Source organism: Prosopis cineraria, unplaced genomic scaffold (assembly GCF_029017545.1).
Source record: "Prosopis cineraria cultivar Desert tree isolate PC_DT_omini unplaced genomic scaffold, ASM2901754v1 PC6, whole genome shotgun sequence".
NCBI lineage: Eukaryota > Viridiplantae > Streptophyta > Magnoliopsida > Fabales > Fabaceae > Prosopis > Prosopis cineraria.
Genome location: NW_026555337.1, coordinates 4,496,662 through 4,510,410, shown reverse-complemented (window position 1 = coordinate 4,510,410; position 13,749 = coordinate 4,496,662). Strand labels below are relative to the sequence as shown.

The window sequence follows — 13,749 nt, the reverse complement described above, 5'->3', positions numbered from 1 at the left end:
GAGGGACCAAACAAAATGGAGTGTTCACAATGATAAAAAACTTGATCTTTTATCTTAATTTTAACTGGTAATATGGTCTTGATTTGAATGATGACATGACAAATATTAAAATAACTTAATCTTGTAAAAGTATAACCTTACCATCCTAATATTAACTTTGTATAAAATTTATTTTGAACGAGGATAATTATTGACAAAAAATTGAACAATTATACTTTACATCACTAGATAAATTTTCTTTTATTATTTTTAAAGTTTTTTAAAATAATTTCAAGGTTGGGCCAAACTTTAAACTTAGCCCTAACAATTAAGCACTAAACTGCCTCGAAGGCCCGAACTACACGTTGTCTACCTCCCCATAGAAAGATATGTGTATACATATATATACACAGTTATACACACATGTTTTTAAAAAAAAAAATAGATAGAGAGATAGATTGATGAATGATTATGAATTATTATCTAAAATCTTGGAAAATTAAAAATTAAATTTTAAAAAATAAATCAATGATAATTAAATTAAATTTATAATAAAATTTTTTGAAAAATAGATATAAATATCGTTTCAAATTAAATTATTATAAATTAAAAAATTTTCATTAGAGATGAGATATTTAAATTTTATATATAAATTTTAATTTATAATTAAATTTTTTTATAATTATTTAAAGAAATATTTATAACTTATTTATAAAAAAGTTTTGGTGGAGAAATATTAATTTCTTATTTTAGAATTTTACTGTTATTTTCCCATTTTCGTCTGCAAATTTGAAATTTTAGATATACTATAAAAATAAATGAAAGCGACTTCCCTGGCTATGATCCTCGTTAGGAGAATAGCACTGTAGAACAGAGAAGAAAAACTATTGACAAGCCTGGCTAAATTCTAGGGTTTTGGACGAGAGTTTTGTGCTGACAGTTGGTTGGGGTTTTCCTTCCGATTCTGAGTATAATGGGAAAGAATCAGAAGTCAGACCTGGGGAGGGCTTTGGTGAAGCAGCACAACCAGATGATCCAGCAGAGTAAGGAAAAGGGTCGGTTCTACAAGAATCAGCAGAAGAAGATTTTGGAATCGGTCACAGAGGTCACCGACATTGATGCCATCATCGAACAAGCAGACGAGGCTGAGCGTCTCTTCGTCGCCAACCACCCGGCCCCTGACCTCCCCATTAGTCTGTGAGTTATTTTCTATTCAATTTGCGACAACGAGAGTGCGTTATTTCCCCTTTCCCCCTATTTTGATTGCAAGTTTATCTCGATAACTAAGCTGTGTATCTTAACGGTTAAGCTTGAAATCCCCCACCTTTATAAAAATAAAATGATTTAAATGAAAGGTAATGAATTTACCCTTTGGCTAAGTTAACGTTTATTTCGATGCTATTGAGTTTCTAGCCCGCCTCACTTTCCAAGATTGGGGGGTGCTGCGAAGGCCTTGCTCGTCTTTTGTTTTTGTTTTTGTTTTTTTGTTTTTCAAAATTACGCTGCCTTTGGCATCTCATGCTGTTTCTGGATCTTAGTTCTGGAATTTGGAATTTACAGTGCCTATTATGCTTTCTGAGCATGTTACTAAAGGGGAATTGTGAACATATCTCCAAAGGCAGAGCTAGGATTTAAGAATAAGGGAAGCCAAGATTGAAAAACATATATATTACAAAGTTTTCATGAATTTTAAGGGCCGGAAGTATGTAACACCTGTGTAATATAAAGAAAATTTTTAAAAAATTGAGCAGGGGCGTGCCCGCCCGCCCTCCCTCCGCCGCTGACTCCAATTAAATTTTATTGTGTATGTTAATTATTAACTGTTAAGCGATCTTCATTGCATCGGAGTAGGGATGCAAGCTCTAGCACTAGGGACATGACGCCAGAGGAGAGGAGAGATCTTCAGAAGAGAGAGGAGGCGCTGCATGCTGGCAGCCTGCGAGTTCCACGCAGGTATTTCTTTTAACCAAATTGTTTCTGCTTCTCCCCTTCATCTGTTTGTTCTGACTCCTTTGTGCTCGTTTAGGCCGCCGTGGAGCGTGAACATGTCTGTGGAGGAGCTTGATGCCAATGAGAGACAAGCTTTCTTGACTTGGCGTCGCAGTCTAGCAAGGTTAGGCTCGTGTGGTTACCTGATTGACAAAACAATCTTAGTAAATTTGAGTCGTAATGATTTCATACTAAAGACGACTGATTTATCAGAACTCAGAAGAATAAAATAGGACAGCTTTTTTGTATAGTTCCTTTTACGCATGTTGAATGATTTCTTTTCAGGCTTGAGGAAAATGAGAAGCTTGTCCTCACACCCTTTGAGAAGAATCTTGATATTTGGAGACAGCTTTGGCGAGTTGTTGAGCGTAGTGATTTGGTGAGTTGATATCCTGCATCACAATGACTTGGTTACTTGGGATAAGGCTGAAAATTTGTTTTTTAGATTGCGGTGCTCATTCTTATGAGTAATAGTTGAAAAATGCTCAAAAATTGCCAGGAGAAAAAAAAAATTGTTGAGCCCCGAAGGAAAACTATTCTTGTTATATATGGACAATTAGCCTGTGGATAGTCATAGTTTACTTCTTCATTTTGTTGAAGCAAATAAACTATCATTCTTTTATGATCTTACTTTATTGCTGGCTCTGTATCTGTGCTTGCTTCTCTCATAGAACGTAAAGTTTGATTCTACAGGTAGAAAATACTAGCATACTATAATTGCATTTGCTTTTCACTTCCAATTTACTTTCTCCTCGTGACTTGCATATTGAGTGAATGTTATGCACTGGCAAGTTGAGGGCAAGATCCTCTTTATGAAGTCTTAAATAATCTTTTTTCCTGTCTTATTTTTTCAAATTGAAAAATCTCAAAACCTATTTTGAAATTATTATTTGGATAATTTAAGTTTCTGTTCCTATCTGACATTTGCAGTTAATATTGATAGACTTAGTAAGATCACTTTTAATTGGTTCTTGCAATCTACCCAATATTGACTTCTGCCTATCTCTGTTTTCAAGATCATGTAATTCTTTAAAAGCCAATTCATTATATTATTATTGAAGATGCAAATCTCATGTATCTTTTTTTAACCAGCTTGTGATGGTTGTTGATTCACGAGATCCACTTTTTTACCGCTGTCCTGATCTTGAGGTAAGGAGACTATTTTCTTGATTGATGAAGTTTGGATTGTGAACTCAAAGTGGAACGAGACCCTTTTAAAGTGATGCATACATTATTTAACAGAATATAATGATGTTTGGGGTTAAACTATACTTTTTCTGGTTTTTCTTGGTGGAAATTAAGATTTGCACTATCTTTCAAAGTTCATCAAATCATGTTTATAAAAGCCACAAATTATTGCTTGATAATTCTTTTAGTGCCTCTTTGGCTACTTCTTGAAAGTCACGGATGCTACTTAAAAAACCTTCAGCTTTACTCAAACTATAATCCTTAACTTTTACTATATTCAACTTTTAGTATTTAGCCTTTCTTTTTGTCTAAAAAAAAAAAACCCTTAAATACCTGTGGACATCTCATATTATCACGTTTAAAAGAATTCCATGAGAGCTACTCACTTTGTTTTGACAATAATTCTACTCTGACTTAGGCATATGCAAGAGAGGTTGATGAGCATAAACGGACATTACTGCTGGTTAACAAGGCAGATCTTTTGCCCACTTCTACCAGGTTTGGATTGCCCTTATAAAGTTTGTGTGTGAACTCATTTCTTTAGTTTTTTGTCCTGCTAAGGTTCTTACTGCGCCCTCCCCTCCCTACAGAGAGAAATGGGCAGAGTACTTCCAGGCTCATGATATTCTCTTCATCTTCTGGTCAGCTAAAGCTGCTTCTGCAGCTCTTGAAGGCAAAAAGCTTCGTTCATCTTTGGATATTGATGATTTGAAGAAGTCCAGTAACCCAGCTACTAAAATATATGGCAGGGATGAGCTCCTGGCTCGGTTACAGTCAGAAGCAGAAGAGATTGTAGAGAGGAGGAGAAAATCAAGCTCCTCTGACACAGGGCCTTCTGATATTCTATCTCGTAGTGAAAATGCTTCTGGTAGCTCGTCATCAAGTAATGTAATTGTGGGATTTGTTGGTTATCCTAATGTGGGTAAAAGTTCAACTATCAATGCTTTGGTAGGCCAAAAACGGACAGGTGTTACCTCCACTCCTGGGAAGACAAAGCACTTCCAAACATTGATAATTTCCGATAGGCTAACACTTTGTGACTGTCCTGGGTTAGTTTTTCCGTCCTTTTCAAGCTCAAGATATGAGATGATTGCCTGTGGGGTGTTACCCATTGATAGAATTACTGAACACAGGGAGGCTGTCCAGGTTGTGGCTGATAAAGTTCCTAGGCATGTCATCGAGGAAGTTTATAAGATCACCCTCCCAAAGCCTAAGCCATATGAACCCCAATCTAGGCCTTCTCTAGCGTCTGAACTTCTGAGAACTTATTGTGCATCTCGTGGGTATGTTGCCTCTAGTGGGCTACCTGATGAAACTAGAGCTGCCCGTCAGATACTGAAAGATTACATTGATGGGAAGCTGCCTCATTATGAAATGCCCCCTGGAATTTCGAATGAGGATCAAGCTCTGTCCAACCCTGGTAGACAGGACTCGGTTAACTTGAACGAGGCAGATTCTTGTCATAATGAAAATTCTTCAGATGTCGAGAGTGAACTTGCACCTAGTGTTGAGCACGTGTTGGATGATCTTAATTCATTTGACATAGCTAATGACCTTGCCCCTAAGAAAGCTACTGTCAAGAAGTCTAATGCTTCTCACAAACATCATAAGAAGCCTCAGAAGAAGAAAGATCGTTCATGGAGAGTAGGAAATGATGACGGTGATGGGATGCCAGTTGCCAGATTCTTTCAGAAACCAGTAAATACAGGTCCAGTGAATATATGACGAGGTTACCTATATTCTGGCAATAGCCCGACTGTTCATCTATTCTTCCCGGTGCCGGATAGATAAATTATGGCGGTTGGAAAGTTAGTCAAGTTTTGCGGCATTGCTGCAATCGATGAAATATACAGCGACTGAAGTAAGAAAATGTGTTATGTTGTAGCAATAAGTCATCTTTCTTTTCTTTTTAGTGGGATGACGAAGGATGGAAATTGAAATTAGTGGTGGGTTAGAAATATATGAGCTAACAGGGGCATGTTATGTCGTTTTTCTAAAATGATTTCTGTGCAATGCATATTGTCGAATGACAAGTTCAGGATAAGGTCTCGTGGAAAGATGAAGCACCTTGATTTCATTTTCAAGTAAAATATTTTTTGATTAGTTATTGTAATTTTTTTATTTTGCATGTATAGTTTTATTCGAGGTAATTTTGTTCAAGAAACTATCGAGATTAAATGTGGTACTTCTCGTAATGGACATTTCTAATCTTAGTTCATCATAGTCGTGTTTTAACCCCAACAATCATTGAAATGTTTTTAAAACACTCACATATGGCATTTAAATATTAGGAGAAGATATGGCTTTTTAGTTTGTTTATTGTATTTAAATATATGTTTGTTACTTAAATATGGAAATTTCTACAGTGAAAATTACAAAAGCACAATTTTACAGCAAATTGACCGTCATGCTATAACAAAAAATTATATTTACCAAAATATTTACACTTTCAAAAATATTTATCAAGATTTTATAAAATGAAACTCAATCTCATAGAAATGGGGTTTCAAATTTTTTTTATGACAGACATGTATATCGAACTTGGTTACTATAATACCCAGTTCTCTGCAATTACAAAAAATGCATCAAACGTAACTGCCGCACTCTCTCCCACCCTCAACTCCACACACGCCCGGAAAGTAGAAGGGGGGCGGGGGGAGGTCTCGTGTATGTTTGATGCTTTGTATTTTTAATTGCATGACACTCAGTATTATAGAAACTATGTTCTGTCTATATGTTTGACAGAAAAAATTCTGAAACTTGGTATCTATTAGATCGAGTTTCAGTTCACAGCATCTTGGTAAATATTTTTAAAAGTATCATATTTTGGTAAATAATTTTTTTTTTTTGGTTATAGCATGATGATCACTTTGACACAATTCTACTTCCTCCATCATCCCCCGTTGTATTTTTGGATTTAAAGCTGATCCTAGCCTAGCATGAAAGGGTTGGATTTAGTGGAAGGAATTAATCCTTCATAACATGATAAATTTGAATTCATGCGGGAAAAAAATGTTTGCATTTTAGCACGGAACTTGTCTTAAATAAAATTGTTTTCAATTACAGTAAAAAGAAATTGATCTTGGCCTGACTCTGGATCAAACATGGGGAGAATAACATCAACAAACAGATTGCTAGACTCTCCAATGCGATGTCATGACTCATGAGATGTCGAATTTAGTAATGTAGGACGCATGATGCTTTTGACGTTGAAGAAATTGGTGCTGCAAGTTGGCAACTCAAGAAAAATGAGGAAAGGTAATGGAGAGTAATCATTAAAGCATTGTAACTGAAAGTAATAATTAAAACGAGTAAATGCAAGTGTTTAATAATATTTGCTGTACGATAATGGGTCGTGCAGTGTGCACATTCCGGGTTAAATTTTTCTGACTTAAAATCTTTAAGAGGATAAAATAAATAAATAAATGAAAGAGACGCCAAAATGAAGCGGAGAAGATAATAGTGTTAAAAGCCATTTATTTTTGAATTGTAAATAAAAAATTATAAATATTTTTAAATTTAATTATAAATTAATTATGTCTTTCAACTTTAAATATTATATTTTTCATCACCTCATCGTTTTCTCACTGTTAGTGTGTCATTAAATTTTTTAATACTTTTTATTATAAAATATTTAAGTTGAGGGGTAGAAATAACTTTTCAAAATTCAAATAAAAGTTGGCGAGCAAAAATAACTCTTAATTTAAAAAAATATTTAAAAAATAATGAGACTCATAAATAATTATAAAATGTTAAATATTTTTAATGTTAGGATGATAATAAAAAAATTTTAAAATTAAAAAATAAAAATAACTTATAATTAAATTTAAAAATATTTATGACTTTTTATATATAAGGTGAGAATAAAAATCACCCTTAATTCAAGATAATACCAAAAGAATTGAGTGGAGAGGAGGGAAGAGAGCGACAGTTGATGAAGTGGCAGCCGATTGGCGGTTCTGGTGGGGATTGTCTGCAAGGTAATTGCATGCCCCCCTTCCTTCTTCAGTGCCCCCAAATCAAATTCACTGTTCATAATCTTTATAAAACAAACTTAAAGATATTTCAATATTTTAAAATATAAAATATTTTAATAAAAATAAAATTTTATTAATTTTACTTATTTTAACATTATTTTTTCTATTCAATATTTCACAAGTAAAGTTATATTAAATGAATGATATTTTTAAAAAATTATATTTGTATTTTTTAAAAAATAAAATTATAACATATATTTGATAAATTTTAATAGTTTGCACAATTGTTATTTAAAGATTACTTGCAAACCAGGATGAATGGAGTATGTCAAATCATTCCATAACATTACCACATTTTAGTATTATTACAATATAATGTATAAAATCTATAAGACGTTATATTCCTACTATTTTCAGGGCAAAAAAAAAAAAAACTCCTGCTATTTATTATTCATACAAACATGACTCAGCTAAAGCTTCATGCGAACCAAAAAACCTACATTCAATTTGAAAATTTGACCAGATGATGGGTGTGTCTTATGGTTTTAAGATAAAATATATTTTTAAATAGAGTAAGTGTTCAAATAATTTTTATATTTATGTATAATATAATATATATGTATATATATCATAAATAAACTCAACTTATTATAAATTATAAAACGAATTGAATCCACTATCTGGTTTTAATAAATTCGAAATAAAGATCAGGTGATAAGGATGAAATGTGAATAAATGTGTAGGTTGAAGCGTTGTTGACTTAATTTGTAATTTAAATGAAATTAACAAAAAATGAATATGATTTCTTCAATAATTGACAATATTTTATACCTACACCCTGTTTCTGTTGCATAACTCTTGTCTCTTTATATTAGACTGACACAACCTGGCCGATAATAATGTATCAATCCAAGTGTCATGTATTATAAATTAGGTAGAGAAAAATAAATAACCCGATCGACTTGGTTTGGATAACCGTAACCAAACCCAATTCGTGAAATCAATTGACAGGATTAATTGCGACGTGCAAAAATTATTTTATTTTGTTTACTAGTTCAATTTTTGATCGATTTAGTTCAGTTGATTCAGTTTAATTATAAGCATTGATGCGTTATATTTTTGTTGAATTCAACTTTGATCTTTTATTTCAAATAGTGGCAAAACAAGAGCTGTACAACTACTGACCTAAATCATCTGAAAAGAAATTTCTGTATTAATCGTCTCCTAGTTTTTTTTTTTTAAAAAGGTTTAATCATCCGTAGTGTCGTAAAATTGAATAAAATGGAATTCAACTTTACTTGCTTTCACGATCTACTTCATATATAGATTTTAAAAAAAAAAAAGGTTCAATCATCTGCAGTGTCGCAAAATTGAATAAAAAAGAATTCAACCTTACTTGCCTCCACTTTTTACTTCATATATAGACAGTGGTGGAGTCGAGATCTTAAGTTAGGAGGGATAAAATTATTTACATATTCATAATTTAAAAAATAATAAAAATTATTTAATAATTACATACTTTATAAATTTTCTCTACGTGATTTTATGTTTTGGAATTGTTAAACAATCAATTCATTGTCAATACTTTTAAATATATCTTTTTTAATATAAGTCAGGAGATAATCATTCATCCATGGATTCCTTATTTGATTGTATAATTAAATTTTTGCAAACTTTACAATAAAAAAGGCTTTTTCAATAGTTGCTGTGATAATAGGTAACACCTTTGCTAATTTCAAGAGAAGGTAAATTAATGAATAAACAATTTGTTTTTCTCAACTAATTTTTTAACAAATTTGTTTTGAAATTTCAAATGATGTACGCAAGATTATTTTTTTTCTTATTTTCTTAAAGGTTTAATAAATATTATTTTTTATAAAATAATATTACTATTTGGGTATTAGACTTTTGAGTTAAAAAATTAATTTTGGATCTAAGTTAAAAAATAATATGAAATAATTTAAAATGCAAACTATAAAAAAAAAAAGAGGGCACAAAATATATATATTTATAATCTCATTCTTATGTAAGTAATTTTTCTCATTTGAGGGAGGCATATGCCCCCTCTCAAATATATGTGGATCCACCGTTGTATATAAATATATCTTTGTCAAAAGTGACATTGCAATAATAAATGATTCAATTCAATTTATTTGTATGCAGATATATGCTAGCTTTTTTACATTACAATCGAAATAGTTATAAAATTAATTAAAGTTGAGCAGCAAGCTTTTTTATGCTCAGATCACACGCTATAAAAGTATCGTAACACACGCACACCCATTTAGAAATATTTGTATATACCTTGGTACAATTTCTTTGTATTTTGCATGTAATATTTCCAGGATTAATTAAAGTAGCTCTTAAAACATAATTTTTTTTCTACACCAAAATATTTGACATTGTTTAAGGGAAGTTGAGTTTCCTAACTATCGCTAATTATATCTATCCATCTCCACACATATTTAAATATGAATTTGGTTCTAAAATTTAATGTAATCAATGTTAATATGAAATATTAGAAACGTAGAAGCCATAGTTATAAAAAAAAAAAATGAGCTGCAATACACACACATGGCTAGCAGGGGTGGAACTTGTGGCATCCCAAATTTAATTTAGAGGTTAATTTAATTAATTAAGTAATTTAATTTATTAACTGGGGTGATTAGAAGTTAATATTTGGATTTGGATAGCCATTTAGGTTTATTAGACCCTCTAATGGGCTTATAATAGGGTTTTAAAAGCTATTGGACCAAGGAATTAGGCTTAAGTAGAGTTGCCCATTTGGGACAATCCATTGTGGCGGATGTCACTATGTGCTACGATGAATATATCAAAAGTTTTAGATTACATAAATGCAATTAGATTTAATTGCAAATGAGAGGTTGAGAGTGAAACTGAGAGAGAACATTTGGGCTTTGCTAGGGTTTCATAGGGAAGCACCTTAGGGAGCATTTTGGAACCCATAAATCCCAGGTAAATCCTATGTGCTCTCCTCTCATCTCCTCTAAGGTGTTTTACTAATTCTTTTGTTCTATGGATGACATGCTCAAATTTATAGTTGATTTTAAAGCATTCATATAACTTAAATGAAGTTTATGGATGTTGATAAATACTTTTGCTCCCAAGTCTTAATGGTTCGCAGTATTTAATGCCATTTATGAGAGGTTTAGAGTAAATTATAATTTTAAATAATTAAGTTTAGGAAAAATTAAACTTTTAATCTTTCAAATTTTAACTTATTTGTAACTCAATCCTTTAAATATGACTTACTGGAACTTAGTTCTTAAACTGTTGACTCGTCTATAACTCAATCTCTTAACTTTTAACACATCTATGACTTATTTTCTCAATTTTTGTTAGTTTTCTCTCTTTCTTTTTTCATGCTAGTTTAGATCCCATATCAAAAAATAAAAAGATGATATTTTAGAGAAAGATTTGAGCATTTCTTTTCTCCCTTTATTTGATAAGGATAATTTAAAAAAAATAAAAATTAAAGACCAAGTTATAAGTAAGTAAAAATTTGAGGGATTGAGTCACAACGAGTTATAATTGAGGGACTGAATTCAAACAAATCATACTTAAGAGATTGAGTTAAAAGTTATTTAAAAGTTAAAGGACTAAGATTAATTTTTCTTTAATTTTAAGCTAATGAGAGTAGTTGGCAATGACTATAGAACTTAATGGGAGTCAAATGAACTAATAGGAGTTAGTTCTGGAACTAGTTAGATTCAATCATGTTTAATGGTAGGTTTAGGCCTTAATCATGATTAGAGATTAATTAATAATGTTAGTCATTAATACTGCTTTTGTTAATTATAGTTATAGAATAATTGTACTTGGAGCTTTTGTTCAAAGTAGCTCTCTTGGGAAATTCAAATTTGACTATTGGGGTGATAACCTAATAATGGAGATAACTGGGAATTTAATTATTACGTATAATTATAATTGTGTCTACAACTATGTTTAACTACTATGTAATTAATGACATGATAGGAGAAGCATAAATTAGTTGCAACTATGCATTTAAGATTGTTGCTAAATGAAAAGTATAATTAATAGTGATACTTATTTGATAGCTATGATGACGAAGATGTTATGTAATTCTGAAAAATGTATTATGAGCCTGGATTGGCTATAAATCATTCTAGTACTTTTAACACTTCAATATATTTCTATACTGTACAAATCATAATTAAACCCATAATTTTCCAAAATCATCAAAATTCTTAATTTTTTTGGTCTTGTCAAAATTTCCAATTTAATTCCTCCTTCAACATTCCAAATCATAATTTCTCAAACTCAACTGATATCTTAAGATTATAGACTAGACATACTCTAATTTATCAAAATCTCTACTTCCTCCAATTAAGATTTAATATCCAATATTCACCTTCAAAATTCATCATCAAACTCTCAACTATTCTTTTAGAATTTTAATTCACGCATACCAAATGAATTTCACAACCCGAAACTTCCCATTTTATTCATTCTCAAATTACTTTTAAAAACTACTAGAAGGCCTACTTCCAACTTCCATAGTTATGCCAAAAAAAATCCTTTTCACACTAAGGATCTCAAGTATTTAATGATAACTCAAATTAACTCTAATTACTATGAAAATTCAATCATAGCTCCTCATTATATAAAGTTCTTAACCAAAATAATTCCTTAACCAAATATTGTCCAGATTGCTCACACTGAAAATGGCTTGAAACTTCACATTAATTAACTCATAAATAGAAAAAACATTCAAACTTCTGATTCAATCTCACAATCAATTTTTAACAAGTATTTCTAAGTTACCCATAACCAATAAGCAGTGTTTCAAGTAATAATTAACCCTATAAATCAAAATTACTCTTTTCACAATTAAAGCTTAAACTTAGCATACCTATATGTAAAAGTTCAACCATATTTAACAAACTACACTGATTAAATTGAAGTGATCACTTGCCTTAATAATTTTATGGTTCTCAATTGTTGAAACTTGACACTTGCTCTAAGCCCTAATCTTTAAATTTTCTTTGCATCTCTTAATATTCATATCATTAAAAAGCTCTCATCGCATGGAATATTTTTCATGAAAGGAGTTTTGTGATTGGGAGGGGTTATACGTGCAAAGTGGAGCTCTCAAGTTCTTAAAAATTTATCAATGGAGGACGCTAAGCTTACTAGTCATGGGAGAAGGAGAAGATGCAAGGAAAAATGGACTTGGCTTCCTCCTCCCACCTTCTATTAAATCTAGATTGTCCAAATTTAATCTAAAGTATTCATATTAGATATTTTAATTTCAATCTTATATATTTTTTAAAAAAGTTATAAAATTTTTTATTAAATCTAATTAGCAATTTGGATAATCCAAGTTTAATATGGGTGATCCAAATTTAATATTAAAATTTATTATCATTTTAACATTGAATCTGCAATATATCGGGAGAGTCAATTTATAAAAAAAATAAAAACATTAAATCTAATAATTAATTTGGACAATTCAAATTTAATATAGATAGTTTAAATTTAATATTATTTTTATAACTTTAATGTTAAATCTAGACCATACATATTAAATTTGAATTGTTCAAATTTGTAATGAAAAATATTTATTACAATTTTTCAATATATAAATAAAAAATAAATATATTTAATTTGAACAATTTAAATTTAATCTGAATATTTCAAATTTAATAGGAGTTGAGAGGAAGATAGAAAGAGGGAAGTCAGCTTCCAGGAAAATGAGGTTGAATGCTAAAGTAATAATGAGTTTAACATAGTGGGTCCCACTTATCCTCCAACTCTTTTTTAATCTTTTCTTTTCTTTCCTTTATTTAACTAACTCATAAATTTATAAATTATTTTGTATAATATTTTATAATTTTTCAAGGTTTACACAACATTTAAATGAATAGACTTAATATATACATTTACTCACATATAAATTTTCATAATATTTTAATAACTATAATATGAAGATAATTTACATAATTTTATTTAATCCAAATTATACATATTATTATTATTTTTACTAACTATCATGGATTGATAATATGTCCTTAAAATTTAGATCACCTAGAGTAAGTTCTTTTTCCTCAAATAATTATATGATAAATTCAAATTAATAGGAAATAATTCCATCAAATTCAAATTGATATTAATAAATATTTGTTACCCTCAGTTTATTCAATAAGTCAATTTCTAACATCATCTCTTAAATTCTATTATTAAAATTGAGATGTTACAATTATCTTATTAAAAATAAGTAGATCTTGTAATAATTATAAATTTTCAAACTAATGAAACAGTTGCATTATACATGGATAAAATATTATATATAATTAAGATGAAAATTTCATATAATATCTCAAGACTTTTGTAATCTGATAATTTGAGAAGGTTGAAAATATATAATCATTATATTTTATTAAAAAAATTAAAAATTTAGAAAGGCTGTGGCTTCCCCTCGTCCCCTCCTGTCTTCACTCTCGTGCCTTGATGAAATTAAGAAAATGCAGTTGAATTATTAATATTGTAAACAAAAAGAAAGAATTTTTTTAAACTGGCTTTATTAAATGCATCTTTTTATAAACGTTTTCTCTCTCATACCTAACTCTTACCT

The 13,749-nt window shown here is 30.3% G+C and overlaps 1 protein-coding gene across 1 annotated transcript; it reads left to right on the top strand.

Annotated features, from left to right (window-relative positions):
- The first annotated feature begins 837 nt into the window (after positions 1-837).
- On the top strand, positions 838-5,259 carry LOC129314487 (GTPase LSG1-2). The gene is made up of 7 exons (XM_054957933.1): positions 838-1,176; positions 1,831-1,932; positions 2,006-2,092; positions 2,254-2,347; positions 3,061-3,117; positions 3,575-3,654; positions 3,747-5,259. The coding sequence occupies exons 1-7, from the start codon at positions 953-955 to the stop codon at positions 4,879-4,881; spliced, it is 1,779 nt and encodes a 592-aa protein (XP_054813908.1). The 5' UTR covers positions 838-952; the 3' UTR covers positions 4,882-5,259.
- The last annotated feature ends 8,490 nt before the right edge of the window (positions 5,260-13,749 follow it).